Source organism: Berghia stephanieae, chromosome 7 (assembly GCF_034508935.2).
Source record: "Berghia stephanieae isolate SIO BIC M18660-M18661 chromosome 7, UCSD_Bste_1.3, whole genome shotgun sequence".
NCBI classification, from domain to species: domain Eukaryota; kingdom Metazoa; phylum Mollusca; class Gastropoda; order Nudibranchia; family Aeolidiidae; genus Berghia; species Berghia stephanieae.
In genome coordinates this window covers 38,306,806-38,328,341 of record NC_088366.1, presented here as the reverse complement: position 1 = coordinate 38,328,341, position 21,536 = coordinate 38,306,806, and the positions used below count along the sequence as shown (strand labels likewise).

General features: G+C 39.6%; 1 protein-coding gene across 12 annotated transcripts in view; it reads right to left on the bottom strand.

The window, feature by feature from the left end:
* Positions 1-16,563, bottom strand: part of LOC144977199 (U6 snRNA phosphodiesterase 1-like) — a 79,606-nt gene extending 63,043 nt beyond the window's left edge. For 10 of the 12 annotated variants that reach the window (XR_013646263.1, XR_013646262.1, XR_013646264.1 and 7 more), the window contains exons 1-3: positions 16,228-16,563; positions 12,627-12,808; positions 9,513-9,690 (exon numbers count right to left, since the gene is read on the bottom strand). Coding sequence is in view for 6 of the 12 variants with exons in the window: in XM_078922149.1 (XP_078778275.1) it covers positions 9,513-9,690; positions 12,627-12,808; positions 16,228-16,547 (680 nt within the window). In the remaining 6 variants the exon portion in view is untranslated. Of the gene's footprint in view, positions 1-9,512; positions 9,691-12,626; positions 12,809-14,133; positions 15,467-16,227 lie in introns of those variants that run through there. The other 2 variants (XM_078922152.1, XM_078922154.1) reach the window with 2 other exon arrangements.
* Positions 16,564-21,536: the final 4,973 nt, after the last annotated feature.

The following is a 21,536-nucleotide window of genomic DNA, read 5'->3' as shown; positions in this document are numbered from 1 at the left end:
AATGATGATGATGTGGTGGTGGTGGTGGTTGTAGTAGTAATGGTAGTGATGGTGGTGGTTGTAGTAGTAGTGGTCGTGATGATGATGTGGTGCTATTGGTTGCAGTAGTAGTGGTAGTGATGATGATGATGATGTTGTAGTGGTGGTTGTAGTGATGATGATGTGGTGGTGGTGGTTGTAGTAGTAGTGGTAGTGATGATGATGTGGTGGTGATGGTGGTTGTAGTAGTAGTGGTAGTGATAATGATGTGGTAGTGGTGGTTGTAGTAGCAGTGGTGGTGGTAGTGATGAAGATGATGTGGTGGTGGTGCTTGTAGTAGTAGTGGTAGTGATGATGATGTGGTGGTGGTTGTAGTAGTTTTAGTGGTTGTGATAATGATGTGGTGGTGGTAGTGGTTGTAGTAGTAGTAGCATGATGATGTGGTGGTGGCGGTTGTTGTAGTAGTGGTAATGATGATGATGTGTGGTGTGGTGGTGGTTGTAGTAGTAGTGGTAGTGATGGTGGTGGTTGTAGTAGTAGTGGTAGTGATGGTGGTGGTTGTAGTAGTAGTGGTCGTGATGATGATGTGGTGCTATCGGTTGTAGTAGTAGTGGTAGTGTGATGATGATAATTGTAGTGGTGGTTGTTGTAGTAGTAGTAGTTGTAGTGATGATGATGTGGTGGGGGTGGTTGTAGTAGCAGTGGTGGTGGTAGTGATGAAGATGAGGTGGTGGTAGTGCTTGTAGTTGTATGTGGTAGTGATGATGATGTGGTGTGTGGTGTAGTAGTTTTTAGTGGTTGTGATAATGATGTGTGTGTGATAGTGGTTGTAGTAGTAGTAGCAATGATGATGTGGTGGTGGCGGTTGTTGTAGTAGTGGTAATGATGATGATGTGGTGGTGGGTGGTTGTAGTAGTAGTGGTCGTGATGATGATGTGGTGCTATTGGTTGTAGTATGTAGTGTAGTGATGATGATAATGTTGTAGTGGTGGTGTGTGTGTAGTAGTAGTAGTTGTATGATGATGATGTGGTGGTGTGGTTGTAGTTAGCAGTGTGGTGGTAGTGGTGAAGTAGGTGGTGGTGGTGCTTTGTAGTAGTAGTGGTAGTGATGATGATGTGGTGGTGTGGTGGTTGTAGTAGTAGTGTAGTGATGATGATGTGGTGTGGTGATGGTGGTTGTAGTACAAATGTTCGTGATGATAATGTGGTTGGTGGTTGTAGTAGTGGTGGTAATGGTGGTTGTAGTACAAATATGGTAGTGGTGTGATGATGATGTGGTGGTGGTTGTAGTTGTTTTAGTGTGTTGTGATAAGGATGTGGTGGTGGTAGTGGTTGTAGTAGTAGTAGCAATGATGATGTGCTGGTGACGGTTGTTGTAGTAGTGGTAATGATGATGTGGTGGTGATGTGTGGTGGTTATAGTAGTAGTGGTGGTAGTGATGATGTGGTGGTGATGGTTGTAGTTGTTTTAGTGGTTGTGATAATGATGTGGTGGTGGTAGTGGTTGTAGTAGTAGTAGCAATGATGATGTGTTGGTGACGGTTGTTGTAGTAGTGGTAATGATGATGTGGTGGTGGTGGTTATAGTAGTAGTGGTGGTAGTGATGATGTGGTGGTGATGGTTGTAGTAGTAGTGGTAGTGATGTTGATGTTGTAGTGGTGGTTGTAGTAGTAGTGGTAGTTGCAGTGATGTGGTGGTGGTGGTTGCAGTATTATTGGTAGTGATGATGTGGTGGTGGTGGTTGTAGTAGTAGTGGTAGTGATGATGATGTGGTGGTGATGGTGGTTGTAGTAGTAGTGGTAGTGATAATGATGTGGTAGTGGTGGTTGTAGTAGCAGTGGTGGTGGTAGTGATGAAGATGATGTGGTGGTGGTGCTTGTAGTAGTAGTGGTAGTGATGATGATGTGGTGGTGGTTGTAGTAGTTTTAGTGGTTGTGATAATGATGTGGTGGTGGTAGTGGTTGTAGTAGTAGTAGCAATGATGATGTGGTGGTGGCGGTTGTTGTAGTAGTGGTAATGATGATGATGTGGTGGTGGTGGTGGTGGTGGTTGTAGTAGTAGTGGTAGTGATGGTGGTGGTTGTAGTAGTAGTGGTAGTGATGGTGGTGGTTGTAGTAGTAGTGGTCGTGATGATGATGTGGTGCTATCGGTTGTAGTAGTAGTGGTAGTGATGATGATAATGTTGTAGTGTGGTTGTTGTTGTAGTAGTAGTAGTTGTAGTGATGATGATGTGGTGGGGGTGGTTGTAGTAGCAGTGGTGGTGGTAGTGATGAAGATGAGGTGGTGGTAGTGCTTGTAGTTGTAGTGGTAGTGATGATGATGTGGTGGTGGTTGTAGTAGTTTTAGTGGTTGTGATAATGATGTGGTGGTGATAGTGGTTGTAGTAGTAGTAGCAATGATGATGTGGTGGTGGCGGTTGTTGTAGTAGTGGTAATGATGATGATGTGGTGGTGGTGGTGGTTGTAGTAGTAGTGGTCGTGATGATGATGTGGTGCTATTGGTTGTAGTAGTAGTGGTAGTGATGATGATAATGTTGTAGTGGTGGTTGTTGTAGTAGTAGTAGTAGTTGTAGTGATGATGATGTGGTGGTGGTGGTTGTAGTAGCAGTGGTGGTGGTAGTGATGAAGATGAGGTGGTGGTGGTGCTTGTAGTAGTAGTGGTAGTGATGATGATGTGGTGGTGATGGTGGTTGTAGTAGTAGTGGTAGTGATGATGATGTGGTGGTGATGGTGGTTGTAGTACAAATGTTCGTGATGATAATGTGGTGGTGGTTGTAGTAGTGGTGGTAATGGTGGTTGTAGTACAAATGGTAGTGGTAGTGATGATGATGTGGTGGTGGTTGTAGTTGTTTTAGTGGTTGTGATAAGGATGTGGTGGTGGTAGTGGTTGTAGTAGTAGTAGCAATGATGATGTGCTGGTGACGGTTGTTGTAGTAGTGGTAATGATGATGTGGTGGTGATGTGGTGGGTTATAGTAGTAGTGGTGGTAGTGATGATGTGGTGGTGGTGGTTGTAGTTGTTTTAGTGGTTGTGATAAGGATGTGGTGGTGGTAGTGGTTGTAGTAGTAGTAGCAATGATGATGTGTTGGTGACGGTTGTTGTAGTAGTGGTAATGATGATGTGGTGGTGGTGGTTATAGTAGTAGTGGTGGTAGTGATGATGTGGTGGTGATGGTTGTAGTAGTAGTGGTAGTGATGTTGATGTTGTAGTGGTGGTTGTAGTAGTAGTGGTAGTTGCAGTGATGTGGTGGTGGTGGTTGTAGTATTATTGGTAGTGATGATGTGGTGGTGGTGGTTGTAGTAGTAGTCGTAATGATGATGTGGTGGTGGTGGTTGTAGTACTAGTGGTAGTGATAATGATGTCGTGGTGGTTGTAGTAGCATAGGTCGTGATGATGATGTGGTTGTGGTGGTTGTAGTAGTAGTAGTGATGATGATGTGGTGGTGGTGGTTGTAGTAGATGTGAGAGTGATGATGATGTGGCAGTGGTGGTGTAGTAGTAATGGAGTAGTAGTGGTAGTGATGATGATGTGATGGTGGTGGTTGTAGTAGTTGTGGTAGTGATGGTGGTTGTAATAGTAATGGTCGTTGTAGTTGTAGTGATGATGATGTGGTGGTGGCGGTGGTTGCAGTAGTAGTTGTGGTACTGATGATGATGGAAGGAAAGTATTGGACTTGCAATTAGTGGGAAAGACGAAAAAGGAATTCCAAAAGATGGTGGGATAAGGTAAAGGAAATATGAAAGAACTGGGCCTGGAGGAAGATGATGCATGGAGATGTGGCATTCATTATGGCAACCCTGCAAAATGCAGGATAAGCTGAAAGAAGAAGAAGACTATTATTATTCGCGTTTGTAAACGATAATTGTCAATAGCGCGGCAATGTTGCGAAACTTCATCCATAGTTGAACAGTTGGGCCTGGAGGAAGATGATGCATGGAGATGTGGCATTCATTATGGCAACCCTGCAAAATGCAGGATAAGCTGAAAGAAGAAGAAGACTATTATTATTCGCGTTTGTAAACGATAATTGTCAATAGCGCGGCAATGTTGCGAAACTTCATCCATAGTTGAACATCGAACTAAGTAGACATTGAGTTATTATTATTTATAAGATCAATTCAATCGTCGATTCAATCAGGGTTTTATTTTCAGATGGGGGGTACAAATTACAGATTCCTTCTTCATATGTATTTTGACATTCCTTAGTCTTCTTCTTTAAAAATTTCAGCTGTTATCATTATGTCAGTCTTAATGTTCCGATAAATTATTCTCTGCTCGCTATTGTTTACTATATCGTTGCTAGATGATCCCATGGAAGTTGGCCCACTCGAAATCAGCTGATTGTACCAGATATTGGACTTGTTACTCAGTACACGTTGGCACAAACAAATTCAGTTTATGAGTTCACCCCCATTTTCTTAATTGTTTTTTTCTGAACTTTACTGATGATATTTCAAAATACTATTATTATTATTATTATTATTACTATTATTATTATTATTATTATTATTATTATTATTATTATTATTATTATTATTATTATTATTATTATTATTATTATTATTATTACTATTATTATTATTATTATTATTATTATTATTATTATCATTATTATTTTATTATTATTATTATTATTATTATTATTATTATTATTATTATTATTATTATTATTATTATTATTATTATTATCATTACTATTATTATTCACAGAACCCATTCAGCGAGAGGCACAATGGAACATGATGTATGCGGATGATGTAGTACTTTTGAATGATACAAAAACTGCGGCGGAAAAGGAACTGGGGGGTTGGAGACGGGTGTTGGAAAGGAGGGGATTAAGGGTAAGCAGAGCGAAGACAGAGTATTTGTGCATCGGACAACAGAGAGCAGAACCACAAATAAAGATAGGAGAAGAGGATGTGCCAGAGACAAACCAATTCAAATGCTTAGGAACAACTGTTCAAGGAGATGGGGTCAATGAGATGGAGGATACAGGTAGGCTGGAATAATTGGAGGATGGTAACTGAAGCTATGTGTGACAAACGAATTTCCGCAAAGCTGAAGGGGGAAATATCTACAACAGTTGCAAGACCAGCAATGTTATGTGGACTAGAGATAGCAGCTACAATAAAGAAACATGATAAAGAAGTTGAGATGGCAGAAATGAGGATGTTGAGATGGTCACCTGGTTGGATAAGAAAAGATAAAGTGAGAAATGAATGAATTAGAATTAGAAGTGAAGAATGTATCAACAGAGACGCCAACTTAAAATTTGGCTCACAGGAGTTTCAGACACCACTCGTAGGAATTTAAATGCCGAAAGAGGAATTTCCGCACACAAGAAAAAGGAATTGGAATGTATTTGGCATTGTGTTTACATATTGTATAGTTCTAAATAGATAACTGATTAGAATTATATTATGATACATAAACATATTCACAAATAAAATCCCAGTTTCCTTATTTCAAATGAATTAAAGCGCCAAAACCTGATGGTAGAGATTGTAGTACTGGTGGTAGTGAGGATGATGTGGTGTTGGTGGTTGTAATAGTAGTAGTGATGATGAAGTGATAGTGGTTGTTGTTATAGTAGTAGTGGCAGTGATGATGATATGGTGATGGTGCTGGTTGAAGTAGTAGTTGTAGTGATGATGATGTGGTTGTGGTATAGTGGTTGTAGTAGTTGTGGTCGTGATGATAATGATGTGGTGGTGGTTGTAGTAGTGGTGGTAGTGTTGTTAATGTGGTGGTGATGGTGGTTGTAGTACAAATGGTGGTGATGATGATGTGGTAGTGGTGGTTGTAGTAGTAGTGGTAGTGATGATGACGTGGTGGTGGTTGTAGTAGTAGTCGTGGTAGTGATGATAATGTGGTGGCGGTGGTTGTAGCAGTAGTAGTGGTAATGATGATGATGTGGTGGTGGTGGTGGTTGTAGTAGTAATGGTAGTGATGGTGGTGGTTGTAGTAGTAGTGGTAGTGATGATGACGTGGTGGTGGTTGTAGTAGTAGTCGTGGTAGTGATGATAATGTGGTGGCGGTGGTTGTAGCAGTAGTAGTGGTAATGATGATGATGTGGTGGTGGTGGTGGTTGTAGTAGTAATGGTAGTGATGGTGGTGGTTGTAGTAGTAGTGGTCGTGATGATGATGTGGTGCTATTGGTTGCAGTAGTAGTGGTAGTGATGATGATGATGTTGTAGTGGTGGTTGTAGTGATGATGATGTGGTGGTGGTGGTTGTAGTAGTATGGTAGTGATGATCATGTGTGGGTGATGGTGGTTGTAGTAGTAGTGGTAGTGATAATGATGTGGTAGTGGTGGTTGTAGTAGCAGTGGTGGTGGTAGTGATGAAGATGATGTGGTGGTGGTGCTTGTAGTAGTAGTGGTAGTGATGATGATGTGGTGGTGGTTGTAGTAGTTTTAGTGGTTGTGATAATGATGTGTTGGTGGTACTGGTTGTAGTAGTAGTAGCAATGATGATGTGGTGGTGGCGGTTGTTGTAGTAGTGGTAATGATGATGATGTGGTGGTGGTGGTGGTGGTTGTAGTAGTAGTGGTAGTGATGGTGGTGGTTGTAGTAGTAGTGGTAGTGATGGTGGTGGTTGTAGTAGTAGTGGTCGTGATGATGATGTGGTGCTATCGGTTGTAGTAGTAGTGGTAGTGATGATGATAATGTTGTAGTGGTGGTTGTTGTTGTAGTAGTAGTAGTTGTAGTGATGATGATGTGGTGGGGGTGGTTGTAGTAGCAGTGGTGGTGGTAGTGATGAAGATGAGGTGGTGGTAGTGCTTGTAGTTGTAGTGGTAGTGATGATGATGTGGTGGTGGTTGTAGTAGTTTTAGTGGTTGTGATAATGATGTGGTGGTGGTAGTGGTTGTAGTAGTAGTAGCAATGATGATGTGGTGGTGGCGGTTGTTGTAGTAGTGGTAATGATGATGATGTGGTGGTGGTGGTGGTTTTGTAGTAGTGGTCGTGATGATGATGTGGTGCTATTGGTTGCAGTAGTAGTGGTAGTGATGATGATAATGTTGTAGTGGTGGTTGTTGTAGTAGTAGTTGTAGTGATGATGATGTGGTGGTGGTGGTTGTAGTAGCAGTGGTGGTGGTAGTGATGAAGATGAGGTGGTGGTGGTGCTTGTAGTAGTAGTGGTAGTGATGATGATGTGGTGGTGATGGTGGTTGTAGTAGTAGTGGTAGTGATGATGATGTGGTGGTGATGGTGGTTGTAGTACAAATGTTCGTGATGATAATGTGGTGGTGGTTGTAGTAGTGGTGGTAATGGTGGTTGTAGTACAAATGGTAGTGGTAGTGATGATGATGTGGTGGTGGTTGTAGTTGTTTTAGTGGTTGTGATAAGGATGTGGTGGTGGTAGTGGTTGTAGTAGTAGTAGCAATGATGATGTGCTGGTGACGGTTGTTGTAGTAGTGGTAATGATGATGTGGTGGTGATGGTGGTGGTTATAGTAGTAGTGGTGGTAGTGATGATGTGGTGGTGATGGTTGTAGTTGTTTTAGTGGTTGTGATAATGATGTGGTGGTGGTAGTGGTTGTAGTAGTAGTAGCAATGATGATGTGTTGGTGACGGTTGTTGTAGTAGTGGTAATGATGATGTGGTGGTGGTGGTTATAGTAGTAGTGGTGGTAGTGATGATGTGGTGGTGATGGTTGTAGTAGTAGTGGTAGTGATGTTGATGTTGTAGTGGTGGTTGTAGTAGTAGTGGTAGTTGCAGTGATGTGGTGGTGGTGGTTGCAGTATTATTGGTAGTGATGATGTGGTGGTGGTGGTTGTAGTAGTAGTCGTAATGATGATGTGGTGGTGGTGGTTGTAGTACTAGTGGTAGTGATAATGATGTCGTGGTGGTTGTAGTAGCATAGGTCGTGATGATGATGTGGTTGTGGTGGTTGTAGTAGTAGTAGTGATGATGATGTGGTGGTGGTGGTTGTAGTAGTAGTCGTAATGATGATGTGGTGGTGGTGGTTGTAGTACTAGTGGTAGTGATAATGATGTCGTGGTGGTTGTAGTAGCATAGGTCGTGATGATGATGTGGTTGTGGTGTTGTAGTAGTAGTAGTGATGATGATGTGGTGGTGGTGGTTGTAGTAGATGTGAGAGTGATGATGATGTGGCAGTGGTGGTGTAGTAGTAATGGAGTAGTAGTGGTAGTGATGATGATGTGATGGTGGTGGTTGTAGTAGTTGTGGTAGTGATGGTGGTTGTAATAGTAATGGTCGTTGTAGTTGTAGTGATGATGATGTGGTGGTGGCGGTGGTTGCAGTAGTAGTTGTGGTACTGATGATGATGGAAGGAAAGTATTGGACTTGCAATTAGTGGGAAAGACGAAAAAGGAATTCCAAAAGATGGTGGGATAAGGTAAAGGAAATATGAAAGAACTGGGCCTGGAGGAAGATGATGCATGGAGATGTGGCATTCATTATGGCAACCCTGCAAAATGCAGGATAAGCTGAAAGAAGAAGAAGACTATTATTATTCGCGTTTGTAAACGATAATTGTCAATAGCGCGGCAATGTTGCGAAACTTCATCCATAGTTGAACAGTTGGGCCTGGAGGAAGATGATGCATGGAGATGTGGCATTCATTATGGCAACCCTGCAAAATGCAGGATAAGCTGAAAGAAGAAGAAGACTATTATTATTCGCGCGTTTGTAAACGATAATTGTCAATAGCGCGGCAATGTTGCGAAACTTCATCCATAGTTGAACATCGAACTAAGTAGACATTGAGTTATTATTATTTATAAGATCAATTCAATCGTCGATTCAATCAGGGTTTATTTTCAGATGGGGGGTACAAATTACAGATTCCTTCTTCATATGTATTTTGACATTCCTTAGTCTTCTTCTTTAAAATTTCAGCTGTTATCATTATGTCAGTCTTAATGTTCCGATAAATTATTCTCTGCTCGCTATTGTTTACTATATCGTTGCTAGATGATCCCATGGAAGTTGGCCCACTCGAAATCAGCTGATTGTACCAGATATTGGACTTGTTACTCAGTACATGTTGGCACAAACAAATTCAGTTTATGTGTTCACCCCCATTTTCTTAATTGTTTTTTTCTGAACTTTACTGATGATATTTCAAAATACTATTATTATTATTATTATCATTATTATTATTATTATTATTATTATTATTATTATTATTATTATTATTGTTATCATTATTATTATTATTATTATTATTATTATTATTATTATTATTATTATTATTATTATTATTATTATTATTATTATGATTATTATTATTATCATTATTATTGTTATTATTATTATTATTATTATTATTATTATTATTATTATTATTATTATTATTATTATTATTATCATTATTATTGTTATTATTATTATTATTATTATTATTATTATTTTTTATTATTATTATATATTATTATTATTATTATTATTATTATTATTATTATCATTATCATTATTATTATCATTTTGATTATTATTATTATGATTATTATTATTATTAAGTGTCTTGAAAATTACGTCTATCTAATTGCACTATGTGTCACAGTAATACCTTTTCTGGGGAGAGAGTCCATCCTTCAGACTGTCCACCAGGGGTTCAATCCAGTGATGACGAACCACAACCGTTCTAGACAGGCTGATGTGAAACTCGGGCAGGATTACAAACGACAATGGCTCAAACACATTGAGTAACTGGCAGACGAATCTCATCAGTCTTTCATCTTTATCCACTTTACAAGAACAGGAGATAAAATATATAATGTGTCAAAAAATATATACAAAGCAAAAGACAATTGGTCAGTTTTAAGGACACACCATTTAAGAACCATTTTAAAGATTTTTTTTTTTTTAATATTGACATTGTGAGATGAACGAAACTTGTACATTTTTTTATAAGAGGGAGAAAGTGAACAAATTAGTATTGGAAATCTATTAAAAATTTGTGTATCAGAACTCCCCTGGAATTCCCCTCAAATCCAATCGAATCCCTCTAAATTCAACAGTCCCCTTTCCTTTCATGAGTTGTATGCAGACAATAATAATAAGCATATTTGTAGAGTGCCTTCATCAGAACCTCAAAGTGCTTAAAAACAACTAGAAGTTGTTTTCATAGAATACAATAATACTGCAAGACCAAATCAAGCAATATCAAAACAACACAAGCATTAACAAGGCATCATCATTACTTAAAATACATTTTTTTTTAAAATCAATCGAGGAAGTATTGAGTGAAAAGGTATGTCTTCAGGCGTTTTAAAAATATATCATAGGTGGGAATTGATAATCATGGTTTCAGAGGGAAAAGTGGATCCACAAAACCGAAGGTGCAAAGCACCCAAACTTAAAGGACTGATGATTCACACAAAAAAAGTTTTCATTGATATTATCAATATAACATATAGCATAACAACAACAACAACAAATAATAATAATAATAATGTTGTAGTTGTGTGGTAGAGATGATGATACGGTGATGGCGGTTGTAGTTGTGGTGGTGGACTGTAGTAGTAGTGGTAGAGATTATGACGTGGTGGTGGTGGTGATTGTTGTAGTTGTGGTGGTAGAGATTATGATGATGTGGTAGTTTTGGTGATGGTAAAGATGAAGATGTAGTTGTGGTGATAGGGATGATGATGATGACAGAGTAGTTCAACTGCATAAACTTCTTAATTCAAGTTGGAAAAAAAGTGGTCAATTATTTCCGGGACAAAAAGTAAACTTCCGTATTTTCGGGACAGCCATTATTGTTTTCAAATTTCCGGGACAAATCCGGAAATTCCAGGATGGTAGGCATGCCTGCTGTACTATCACCCCTAGTGGATCACTGCCTTGACATTGGTGGGGGGTTCTTGAGGCACATCATGGGTCAAAGGAGTAATTCCTGTTGACTACTATCACTGGACCATCCGGCTGTCGAGCCAAAATGAATGACCCACCCAGATATGTGATGAAATGGAGACCCAACCCAGTGCCGAAATGGCTTTGGCCACCCTGGGCTCCACACTATTATCTTACGATGTTCAAATCTAGTTCAACATTAATAGCCAATGCTATGCCCTGTCTTTTCAGATAGTGCCCGCTGTCATATCATCAGTCGTGGGAGTTCAACTGTATGATATGAAAATTGTGCCGGACGCAGCTAATTTGCAAAAACATGTCTACCAACTATGCACGCGCCACAATGAAGTGATGGTGATATAATTTTAAAACTTTAAGCACAAGAGTCACAATATGACACAAGACAAGATGGTAATTTTTTTCGGAATTGCACCACTGAAAGACTTGAGCTTTTGTGGAGGAAAATGTTTGACATGGTAAATTTTTACCTTGGAATTCCCCGGAAGATTAACATCACTGTTAAACAAGATTTTTACTATGTTCCATCTACTAATTAATTATTCAGGGGTGAGAATGACTGGTCACAAAAAAGGAGGAAATTTTTCACCGTGAAGATCGTGACCCATCCATGCAACCATAACCTATAAATTTGAATTACACTAAATTTCACTGAGATGCAATCCAAAATTTGTCTAGCAGCAATTTCTAACACGACTCAGTGGAATTTCAAAAGTTGAAAGTGTAATTACATTTGGTGGTTGTAGTAGGGATGATGAGGTAATGTAGTGGTGGTTGTAGTAGTAGTGGTGGTAGGGATGGTGTGGTAGTGATTGTAGTAGTAGTAGTGGTCATATGGATGATTGTGTGGTGGTGGTTGTAGTAGTAGCGGTGGTAGGAATTGTAGTAGTAGTGGTTGTATGGATGATTGTGTGGTGGTGGTTATAGTAGTGGTAGTAGGGTTGATGATATCGTGGTGGTTGTAGTGGTAGTTTTGGTAGGAATGATGATGTGGTGGTATCTGTAGTAGTAATGGTGGTAAGGATGATGGTGTGGTGGTGGTTGTAGTAGGAGTGGTGGTAGGGATGATGTGGTGGTGATTGTAGTAGTGGTCTTAGAGATGATGATGTGATAGTGGTTGTAGTAGTAGTGGTGGTAGGGATGATGATGTGATGGTGGTTGAAGGAGTGGTAGTTGGGTTGATGATGTGGTGGTGGCTGTAGTAGTAGTGGTCTTGCTTTATTCTAATATATTATCTCTGTACAACCAGATGATTTAATGGATGGTTGAGAGAGAGAGAGAGAGAGAGAGAGAGAGAGAGAGAGAGAGAGAGAGAGAGAGAGAGAGAGAGAGAGAGAGAGAGAGAGAGAGATTAAAAAGGCAATAGGTACCTACAACAGAGAAAAAAAAATCCAGAAGATTTGTCCCTCCCCTTCCCATTCAACCATCAACTAGCTAATTAAAGAATACCACTGGTCTTCTGTGTCAATTGTGACATCCGGTGCCATTCTGTCTGGCCCGACGTCATAAAAACGGGACCGTCACCAAATTTCACGAGACTGAGCACAGGTGTCAAAATATGACACAAGACATGATTTGTGATTTTGTGGTTTTGAGGAAAATGTTTGACATGGCAAATTTCTGAGAAATTCTCAAAATCACTGTTTATTTATCAAAAAAAAATTTGAAAAAGGAGGAATTGTGATGGGGATGGGCAGAGATAAACTACCATTTAGGCGGAAATCCACCTTGAGGCAGAAGATTCTCAGCCCTGATTATTGTAAGTAATGGTCATTACCAAATTCTGTTCAATAAAACATAAAATAACTACCAGGAATGAAGACATGAGTGGCCCAATTTCCCTGGACATGTGGAAAAGATCGAACTCTGTGTCCATGTTTGGCCGGGTCATCTTGCCAGTCATAGTCAGCACTCTCAGAGTCAGTAAACATGGAGTGGATTGCCCTTGGAACACTAAGCTCATCTTTAATTGCTTTTTCTGGAATCTTCTGGCTAAAGAAAATTGATCACAATATTTGAAAAAAATGACATTCAAAACTGTTGATGACAATGATAACAATTATTATGGTTATGATTGAATTTTATATAGCGCAATATCCACTAAATGTGCTCAAAGCGCTTTACAAGGGGTCCCTGGCCAACAGCAATATTTAACATGTAGGACGGAACATGATGCCTGTTAGGCGATATTACAATTTTTTCGGACAGAGATAACGCTGTTAACGGCCAGGTACTCATTTTACACCTGAGTCGGTGGAAGAATGTGAGTAAAGAGCCTTCTCCAAGGACTCAACTATGAGCTGAGCAAGGCTTGAACCCAAGGCCTTCCGATCCGAAAGCGAGTGTCATACCAAATGACCACATAGCCGCACGATGATGATATGATGCTTGATGATGATGATGCCGATGCCCATGATGATAATGGTGTTGGTTGTCAAAGTAGTGGTAGTAGTAGTAGTAGTAGTAGTAGTAGTAGTAGTAGTAGTAGTAGTAGTAGTAGTAGTAGTAGTAGTAGTAGTAGTAGTAGTAGTAGTAGTAGTAGTAGTAGTAGTAGTAGTAGTAGTAGTAGTAGTAGTAGTAGTAGTAGTCATAGTTGCTGTTATTGTTGTAATACTAGTATTAGTACAAGGGATAAAATGTCTAGTCACAATAAGTAATATAGAAGAGATTATCGGTTTCAGATCATGACCAGTCATTCTAGTATAACCTACAAATGTGTATTTCCTTTTAATTTACACTAAATAGGATTACGTGAAGAGAGTTTTTACAGGAATTTTAAACATAACGCGAAAGAATCAAAATTTGAAACAGGAATTTCCACATTTAAAATTAAAATCTACTCTAATTAGGATGAAACCATATGAAAATACAACACCACTCCCCACATTTCACTTTAAAAAGCAGAGCTTAAAACAATAGTATAGTAGGCCTATATAGATATATACACCGATGCTACCCCACCACATCCAGTTGCCTCAATCTTCATCACATGAAGCTGCAACTATTTTGGATTGGTTTGGATTAAAATTAACTCCAAAACTAAACTGCTAAATTATATGATTTCTTCAGAAAAATAATGTGGTGATTGTTGTAGTCCAGGTGGTAAGGATGATGACAGTGATGATATGCTTGTTGTAATAGTAGTGGAGGTAAGGACGATGAAGTAGAGGTTGTTGTTGTGTGAAGGAAGTGATGATGATGTGGTGGTTGTTATAGTAGTATGATGAATGTGGAAGTTGTAATTTAATAGTAGGGTTGAAGGGATAACCATGTGGTTGTAGTAGTGGTGGTAGGGATGACGATGATGATATACTTGCCATGAAGACCTTAAATTCAAATCTTTTCATCAGTGGTGACTTTCATCTTCCTTACATTGACTGGGAGAACGGAACATTAACAAACTGACACTATAATAAAGAAACTAATAAACTTTTCCTGGAAACAAGTATGCACCTTAACCTACAGCAAATGATCATCCATAAGACATGGAAAAAATGCTGCATTAGACGTTCTTTTTAAAAAAATACCCTAACCTTGTAGACAATAAATCAAATACAGTTCACTCCACTTAATTGCACACTCTGCTTATACACTACACATTCCCGAAAAAAGGAATTTTTTCTATATAAATCGCCCCACTTAATCGAACACCTTCTCCGCTAAATCGCTACACCTTGATTCCATCTTGATTGGAGAAAAATATCTTTAAAAAATACACAAAAAAGTAATGAAAATGCGTTTCTGATTGGACCATTTTCTCACGTTGATATCATAAATGTGCGTAATAACCTCCTCATTGCGATTCTACTGTCTCTCTGGCCCCTACTATGTCAGAAGCTCAATGCTCGTTGACAACTAAGGATTACCCTTCACGACGGACTATTTGACTCCGCACTCGCTGTCTGCATCAAGAGGTGTGAAACCTGATCGCAGCCCACTCAATGCCGAGCATTTGTTTACAATGCATGACCACTTGATTGCAATTATTGTTTTCCTCTACTGAGCCGTGAACAATAAGAAAGGACTACAGAAAAGACTCGCATCTCATCTTTTGATTGATCCATACAGTCGTTGTCCACATTGATACACTCAAAGGTGAGTCTTTTGAATTGTTTAATGAATAAAACCGACAAATGGATTTAAAGAAATCAAAATTTAACCAATGAATTGCTTTATACAGCCTTGGCCTTATATGGTCATTGCTTTATTGAAAGATAAAAAAACCCAACAAAAAGACTGCACCACTTATAACAAATTGTGTCATCACAATTTACCATCATTACAGAAATGGCCTCCCCAAAGTGCAGACATCTCACTCTTCAACAGAAACTTCAATTGATTGCAGATGCAGAATCAATTCCAAAGCAAACACAAGGCTAGCTACAAAGTGTGGTGTATCAAGAACCCAAGTCTTTCATTTGCTTAAAAAAAAGCAAGGATGGTGTTGCAGTTAAATGAGTAACGGATCAAATCTGGGATGTAAACGACAGAGAGATGGCCAGCAAGGCATAGTTGAAAATGTCTTGGTCATGTGGAGTTAAATCAAAGAGCTCGATTGTCTGGAGACCAAATAATTAAGCAAAAAGGCATCTGAACTGGCATCAACTCATGGCGCGTCTTTCTCCCCATCAGAAGGCTGGTTCTCGAGATGGAAACATGTCAATGTCAAATTTTTCTCAATAAAACATGAAAAAAAAAAAGAAAAGATAAACGAATGGAAAAAAAAAGAATCCCTCTCCTCCTCCCCCCCCCCCCCCCCCCCCCCCCCAAATAAAACCCACAAACAGCGGGGGAAATAAAAACAACCATCGAATGAGGTCATATCTTAAACATTTCGGTCCCAAGCCCGCAGAAAAATCAGAGGGGGAGGTCCTACATAAATAGCATTTGAAAACTGGTGCTTAGATGTTATTTTTAGCTTCTCAGCATAATCGCACACACACTTCGCTTAATCGACAGACTAACCCAAACTCCCGAGGATGTGCGATTAAGTGGAATCAACTGTAGAATGTTTATGTAACCCTCCCAGAAGAAAGCCAACAAAATGTAAAATTAAGTAAACTATATTTGTGAGAAAAGCTAACATTGTGTCTATCGGTAAATTTTTTTCTTCAAAACCATCACAAAAATGTTCATTAATTCCCTTTGGACACCCTTCTTTTAGTACAAAAAGAAAATGTACCAACAAAACTAAAGTCCTTTTTTCTGATTTTGGGTACATGGCCATTTGGCCCCCATGACGATGACTATGACTTGCAAAAATTAAACTGATGTGTTAGTGGTTGTATTTGTATCTACTAGCTAGACGTCTAAGTCTAAGAATGATGATGTGGTGAGTTGTAGTATTTAGTATTGGAGGTAGGAATGATATGTTGATGGTTGTAGTTGTAGTATCTTGTAACAAAAATTACCGATCAACTAAACATTTCAATGAGGACTCCAGATCTTCATTTTTTTTCAATCTTTTCTGAGCAGACCTTTCATTTTGATTATGATTATGCAAGCGAGGCAAGTTGTAGTTGTAGTCAGCAAAGTATGCTGGTGATGTTTTGAACTCTGTGTAGACATGATTCATCGAATCCGTCTCGGTTGCTGATCTTGAGGAGTCATCTGCCATCTGGGTTTCATCCTCAGAGCTATCTGAATAGTTAACAAGACGATTCATTATCAATAAGGGGCCATGGTCACCTAAACCAAGCCGTGGCCGTGGTTCTCCATTCTCCAGTCTCATTATCCAACTATGCAGTATTGCCAGGTGCCTTTACAAAAATCCGCCAACTTTATGCCAGAAATCAGCCAAAATCGGCCAACTTTATCCTACTTCACCTGCGACCAGAGATGAAGTGAGTAGAAAAGTGTCAGAAGACAATAGAGAATTAAAAATTTTCGCGGCGGTGATGGGGTTTGAACCTGCGACCTTATCGATACGACAACTCCGCCTGGCCGGTGAGAGCGTAACTCTACCGTATGAGCTATCCACGAACCCAGAAAAATTCGTATCAAACTCAGGTCATTCATTCCTAGAGCCCTCACTCAGACCGCGGGTCCAACACACAACCACCGCGAAGTTAGCTGGCCAGCAATTAAGCTTAATAGCCAATATTCTCAACACAAACATATAACATAGAAACAATTGAGACATTGAGTCATTGAGTATGCTCCGGTATTTGGGGTGAATTTTTAATTCAGAAAAGTGAGTGGAGCAGGCACTTATGTTGGTAACAACAAGAGATGAAGTGAGTAGAAAAGTGGCAGAAGACAATAGAGAATTTAAAAAAATTGTCTCAAAAAAAAAATTATGTTACTAAACTATACTCAACTATTTGCAACTGTTTCCATTTTAAAGGCATGAAGATTCTGAGTTTCGATTTTGATTGAGCGGGAGTTAGACCGTGAGTTATTAATCCGCCAACCTGGCAATACTGCATCTATGTTTTATTTATGAAACTGTGTCTTCAGCCACCGATGGATTGAATACACAGCTGTGTATTCACCTACATCGGAAGAGATGATAAGTAGTGCGGGGCGGTCCTTGGCAAGCTTAAGGACCACGGTCCTACGGTCCTTGGGAAATGAAGACCGCAAGGACCGGTCCTAGGACCGGTCCTTTTCGACATTGAACATTCCTGAGAGACTGTTGGAAATTCGAACCGGTTTGACCTTTGAGACCATGGGATCGTTCATTCTTGAACCGTTAAAGACCGCTACACGATGAAAACCGTGGTCTACAGGAGTAAAACACACGGAGTAGTCACACTCATTTCAAATTGTAACCTAATTAGAGAAGAGGGGTGATGCCTTCTTTATTTGCTCACCGTACTTCATTGTTACTTCGATAATTTAATAAAATTTGAAATTTATCCCCATTAACGGAGATAATGGCATCGCCCAAGGCGTTGATCGAGTTGTTCGTGGCGTTGATACACACACGCAACTCCTACCCCCCCCCCCCCCCCACACACACACACACACACATTAGAGGGCAGCGAGCATTGAAGAGTAAGAGAGAGACGTGAAGTTATAATAAGAGGGGGTGGATGAGGTAATAAGAGGGGTCGATGGTGACTTTTCGCCAGATCTAACAAACTCAGCTACCCATTCATTGCTGAGTAGACAGGGATTCAGAAAAAAATCGACTGCACCCGGGATCGATCTCTGGCCCTTTGCGTATAAAGAGAGTGCTCTATCAACTGAGCTATCGGGGTCCCCAAATATTCTATTGGACTTTTTTAAAATTCAGACGTTATAACTGGGTTTTTTGGAAGGAAGAAACTAATGAAACTCATATTATTTGATTAGTAAAAACACCAACGAAATTTTAATATTATTGTATTATTTTAAATGACAACACTGCGATAGAAAGGAGTGGTGACAAGAGATGGACAAAAGAAAACAAAAAATCGGATTTGCTACTTGCTAGGTTCGACACACACACACACACACACACACACACACACAAACACACACATCTTTAGTAGTCACATACATTTCAAACAATAACCCATTAGAGAAGAGGGGTCATGCCTTCACCATAGATCATTGTCATTGCGATCATTATGGTGTAGTAAATTTTGAAATTTACCCCGTATAATGGAATCGTCCAAGGCGTGCGCCTCCTGTTCCCCCCATCTCACACACGAAAGGGCGGTTTGCGGAGTGGAGGTTGGTGGTCGTCTGCCTGTATGGTCGTCTGTGTCGTTTAGTGTATGGCAAAGGGGGGTGGGTGCGATTAATTAAGTGGGATGGGTGGTGATTGGTGGAAGATAGGCAACCGAAGCAACGAATCGCTGGGGCAGGGTTGCCAGTTTGGCATTTTAAATGCCAGATTCCAAAAATCTGGCATTTTTGAAAACCGTTTGGCATTAGAAAAATCATTTGGCATTTGGCATTTTCATTTGGCATTTTCTTTTCTTGTATATTATACTTCAAATGACACCTTTTCTTAATTATTTCTAAACGCGTAAAAACAAACATCTTCACATTTCTTTTTCATTCTTAAAATCCAACCGTGGTGTAGTGGTTTAGCACTCCACTTAGTAGTCAGTAGGTAAATAATTACCCCAACAGGAAATTTAGTATAATTCAAAAAAAAAACAAAAACAAAAACAAAAAAAAAAAAAGAAAAGAAAAAGAAAAGAAAACACGCAAGCCACCAGGATATGATAGTAAATTGTCTATCAGAAGTGAGTAGTTTTCTTAGTGGGGGTGGGAGTCAACAGACTTTGGCATCTTTTTGAGTGTTTTGGCATTTTTTGAGCCTTCCCCTGGCATTTTGTTGAAAAATAATCTGGCAACCCTGCGCTGGGGAAGTAGTAGGCTATGGCGCGAGACCGTAGGACCGTGGTCCTTGCAAGGACCGCCCCGCACTAGTTGAAAGGTGATAAGAAGTGAGGACCGCCGCCGATCTTCCCCTAAGGGACCGGTCTTCGGTTCACAGCTAAAAGACCGTCGGACCGCGGTCTAGACCGGTCTTCAGCGCGGCACTAATGATAAGGGCTCAGAGTTGCCAAATTGGGGGACAAGTCGCGAATGGGGCTACGTTTTCATACTGTTTGCGCCAAAAACAAAATATAAATTTGCGACTTTCGACTTTTTGGGCTACTTTTTATTATGGTCTACAAATTTTGGGCTATATCTTAGATATTATAACAAAAATATTAAGAACAATGTTAAAATAGCGAACAAATTATTAGATTAAAAAGGAAAACTGAGACGATGTGATAGGACCAGAGAATGAACAATACTATCAAGCTATAAATTAAGTTATATTCATACGGGGGTGGGGGAGGGGGTAGAGGAATATCGAAGTTTGCGACTTTTTTTCTTAATTTTGCGACTTTTAATTTATACCTTTGCGACTTTGCAAAAAAATATCTAGCAACCCTGTTAAGGGACTAAACTGTTTTTTGACAGAGAGGGAGAAGGTGGGGTGTCCGGCTGTTTTAGCACAGCGTAACTGTAGCCGGGATGAGGTGAGTTAGGAGCTCGAGCTCCTGTCTAAGCATAATATGTTCTTTCTTTCTTTCTTTCTTTTTTTTTTTTTTTTTTTTTTTTTTTTTTTTTTTTTTTTGTTGTCCTACCTTGGCAAAAATTCACAATTTTCAACTTCAACACGTTGACACCATTCCTGGTGACTCGAGAAGTTTGATCGACTTTTAACATTTTTTATTATATTAGTCTAGATACTTGGCAAACTCCAGATACTTTACCGTTTCGGAGACGTAACTCCTTTCCGACATACTTCTCTGCGAATAATTAGACAGATTTTCTCATGAGTGAAATCCATCACATTGAAATGGATTTTCTTGCTATTACTCGTCTGTTTCAAAGTCAAAGCCTCAGTCTTTTGGTGTTAACGTTTCAATATAAAATCTGCATACCACAGGTTTTTGAACACCGTTGTCAACGGACACCAACTGTTGAACAGAGAGCGGGTCATAAGTCATAACTTCCGCCAGGACTTCCGTTTTATTCGTTCTACTACACACCTTTTCAGATTCATTTTCCTTTACGTTTAATTGTAGTAGCGGGGCTCTATTGGATAGTTTGATGCCATGATTCGCCTCTAGTTTGATATTTAGATTTGAAATTTGATATTTTAATTAAATTAAAAATTATAATTTAAAAAAAGGATACTGCCTTTTGTTAAAGCCTTTTAAATAAAATGCGTACATCAGGCGACTAAAATTATTTTTGCGAGTGTAGTTGTGCCGTGCGTGATGGGACTGACTGACAACTCTCACTTTTTGGAACCAATAAAACACGGCACCAAGTGACACTATAATGGGCAGGGGCAGTCAAACGACAGCTGATTGACCATGAAAAAGAGTTCGACTTTGCCATCTCAATATCAAGAAAATAAGCTTGCCTGGAGCCCACAGGTTTGCGCACCATCTATTAATAACACTAAGCTGTGGCCAACTGTCGCAAATTAGGCTATTTCTGTCAGTCGGGTAACTCCATCGATCCTATTAACCCTTGGAATAATAATTTTTATTCCAAGTATTAACCTAACACCAATAGAAATAAGGACATGCGGAAGATACTTGTCTGCTTTTCTTTGGAAAGGGGGGGGGGGGAGAGAGTGAGAGAGAGAGAGAGAGAGAGAGAGAGAGAGAGAGAGAGAGAGAGAGAGAGAGAGAGAGAGAGAACTTTCCTTTTTTTAAAGAAGGACATACGGAAGATACTTGTCTGCTTTTTTTTTTGGGCGGGGGGGGGGGGGGGAGAGAGAGAGAGAGAGAGAGAGAGAGAGAGAGAGAGAGAGAGAGAGAGAGAGAGAGAGAACTTTCCTTATTTTAAAGGTACATTTCTTAATAGTTATGCGCATAGGTAAAATACTCACATTTGCCCGCCAGATGAAACATACCAACATACAAAAATTAGATGATGCACTTCGTCGGAGGTTGAATGCGCAGTTAATCCTTTAGTCAGACACCTGCCTTGTTTAGAGGCATTTTCCGCGGCTGTGCAGATGTCAATACATTTTTGAAGGGTTAGGTCTCTGCTTTTCAGCATGTCTTTCTGTGTTTCCTTATCTCTGACACCTAACACAATTCTATCACGAAAAATCGATTCTACACACTTTTCACAATAGTTGCACGTTTTAACTAGTCGCCTCAGTTCACTGTAAAAATTTTCAAAAGACTCACCATCCAGCTGATGGCGATTGTTGAACAGGAAACGATCGTATGTTTCATTCATTTCACCAATTGCGTAGGAA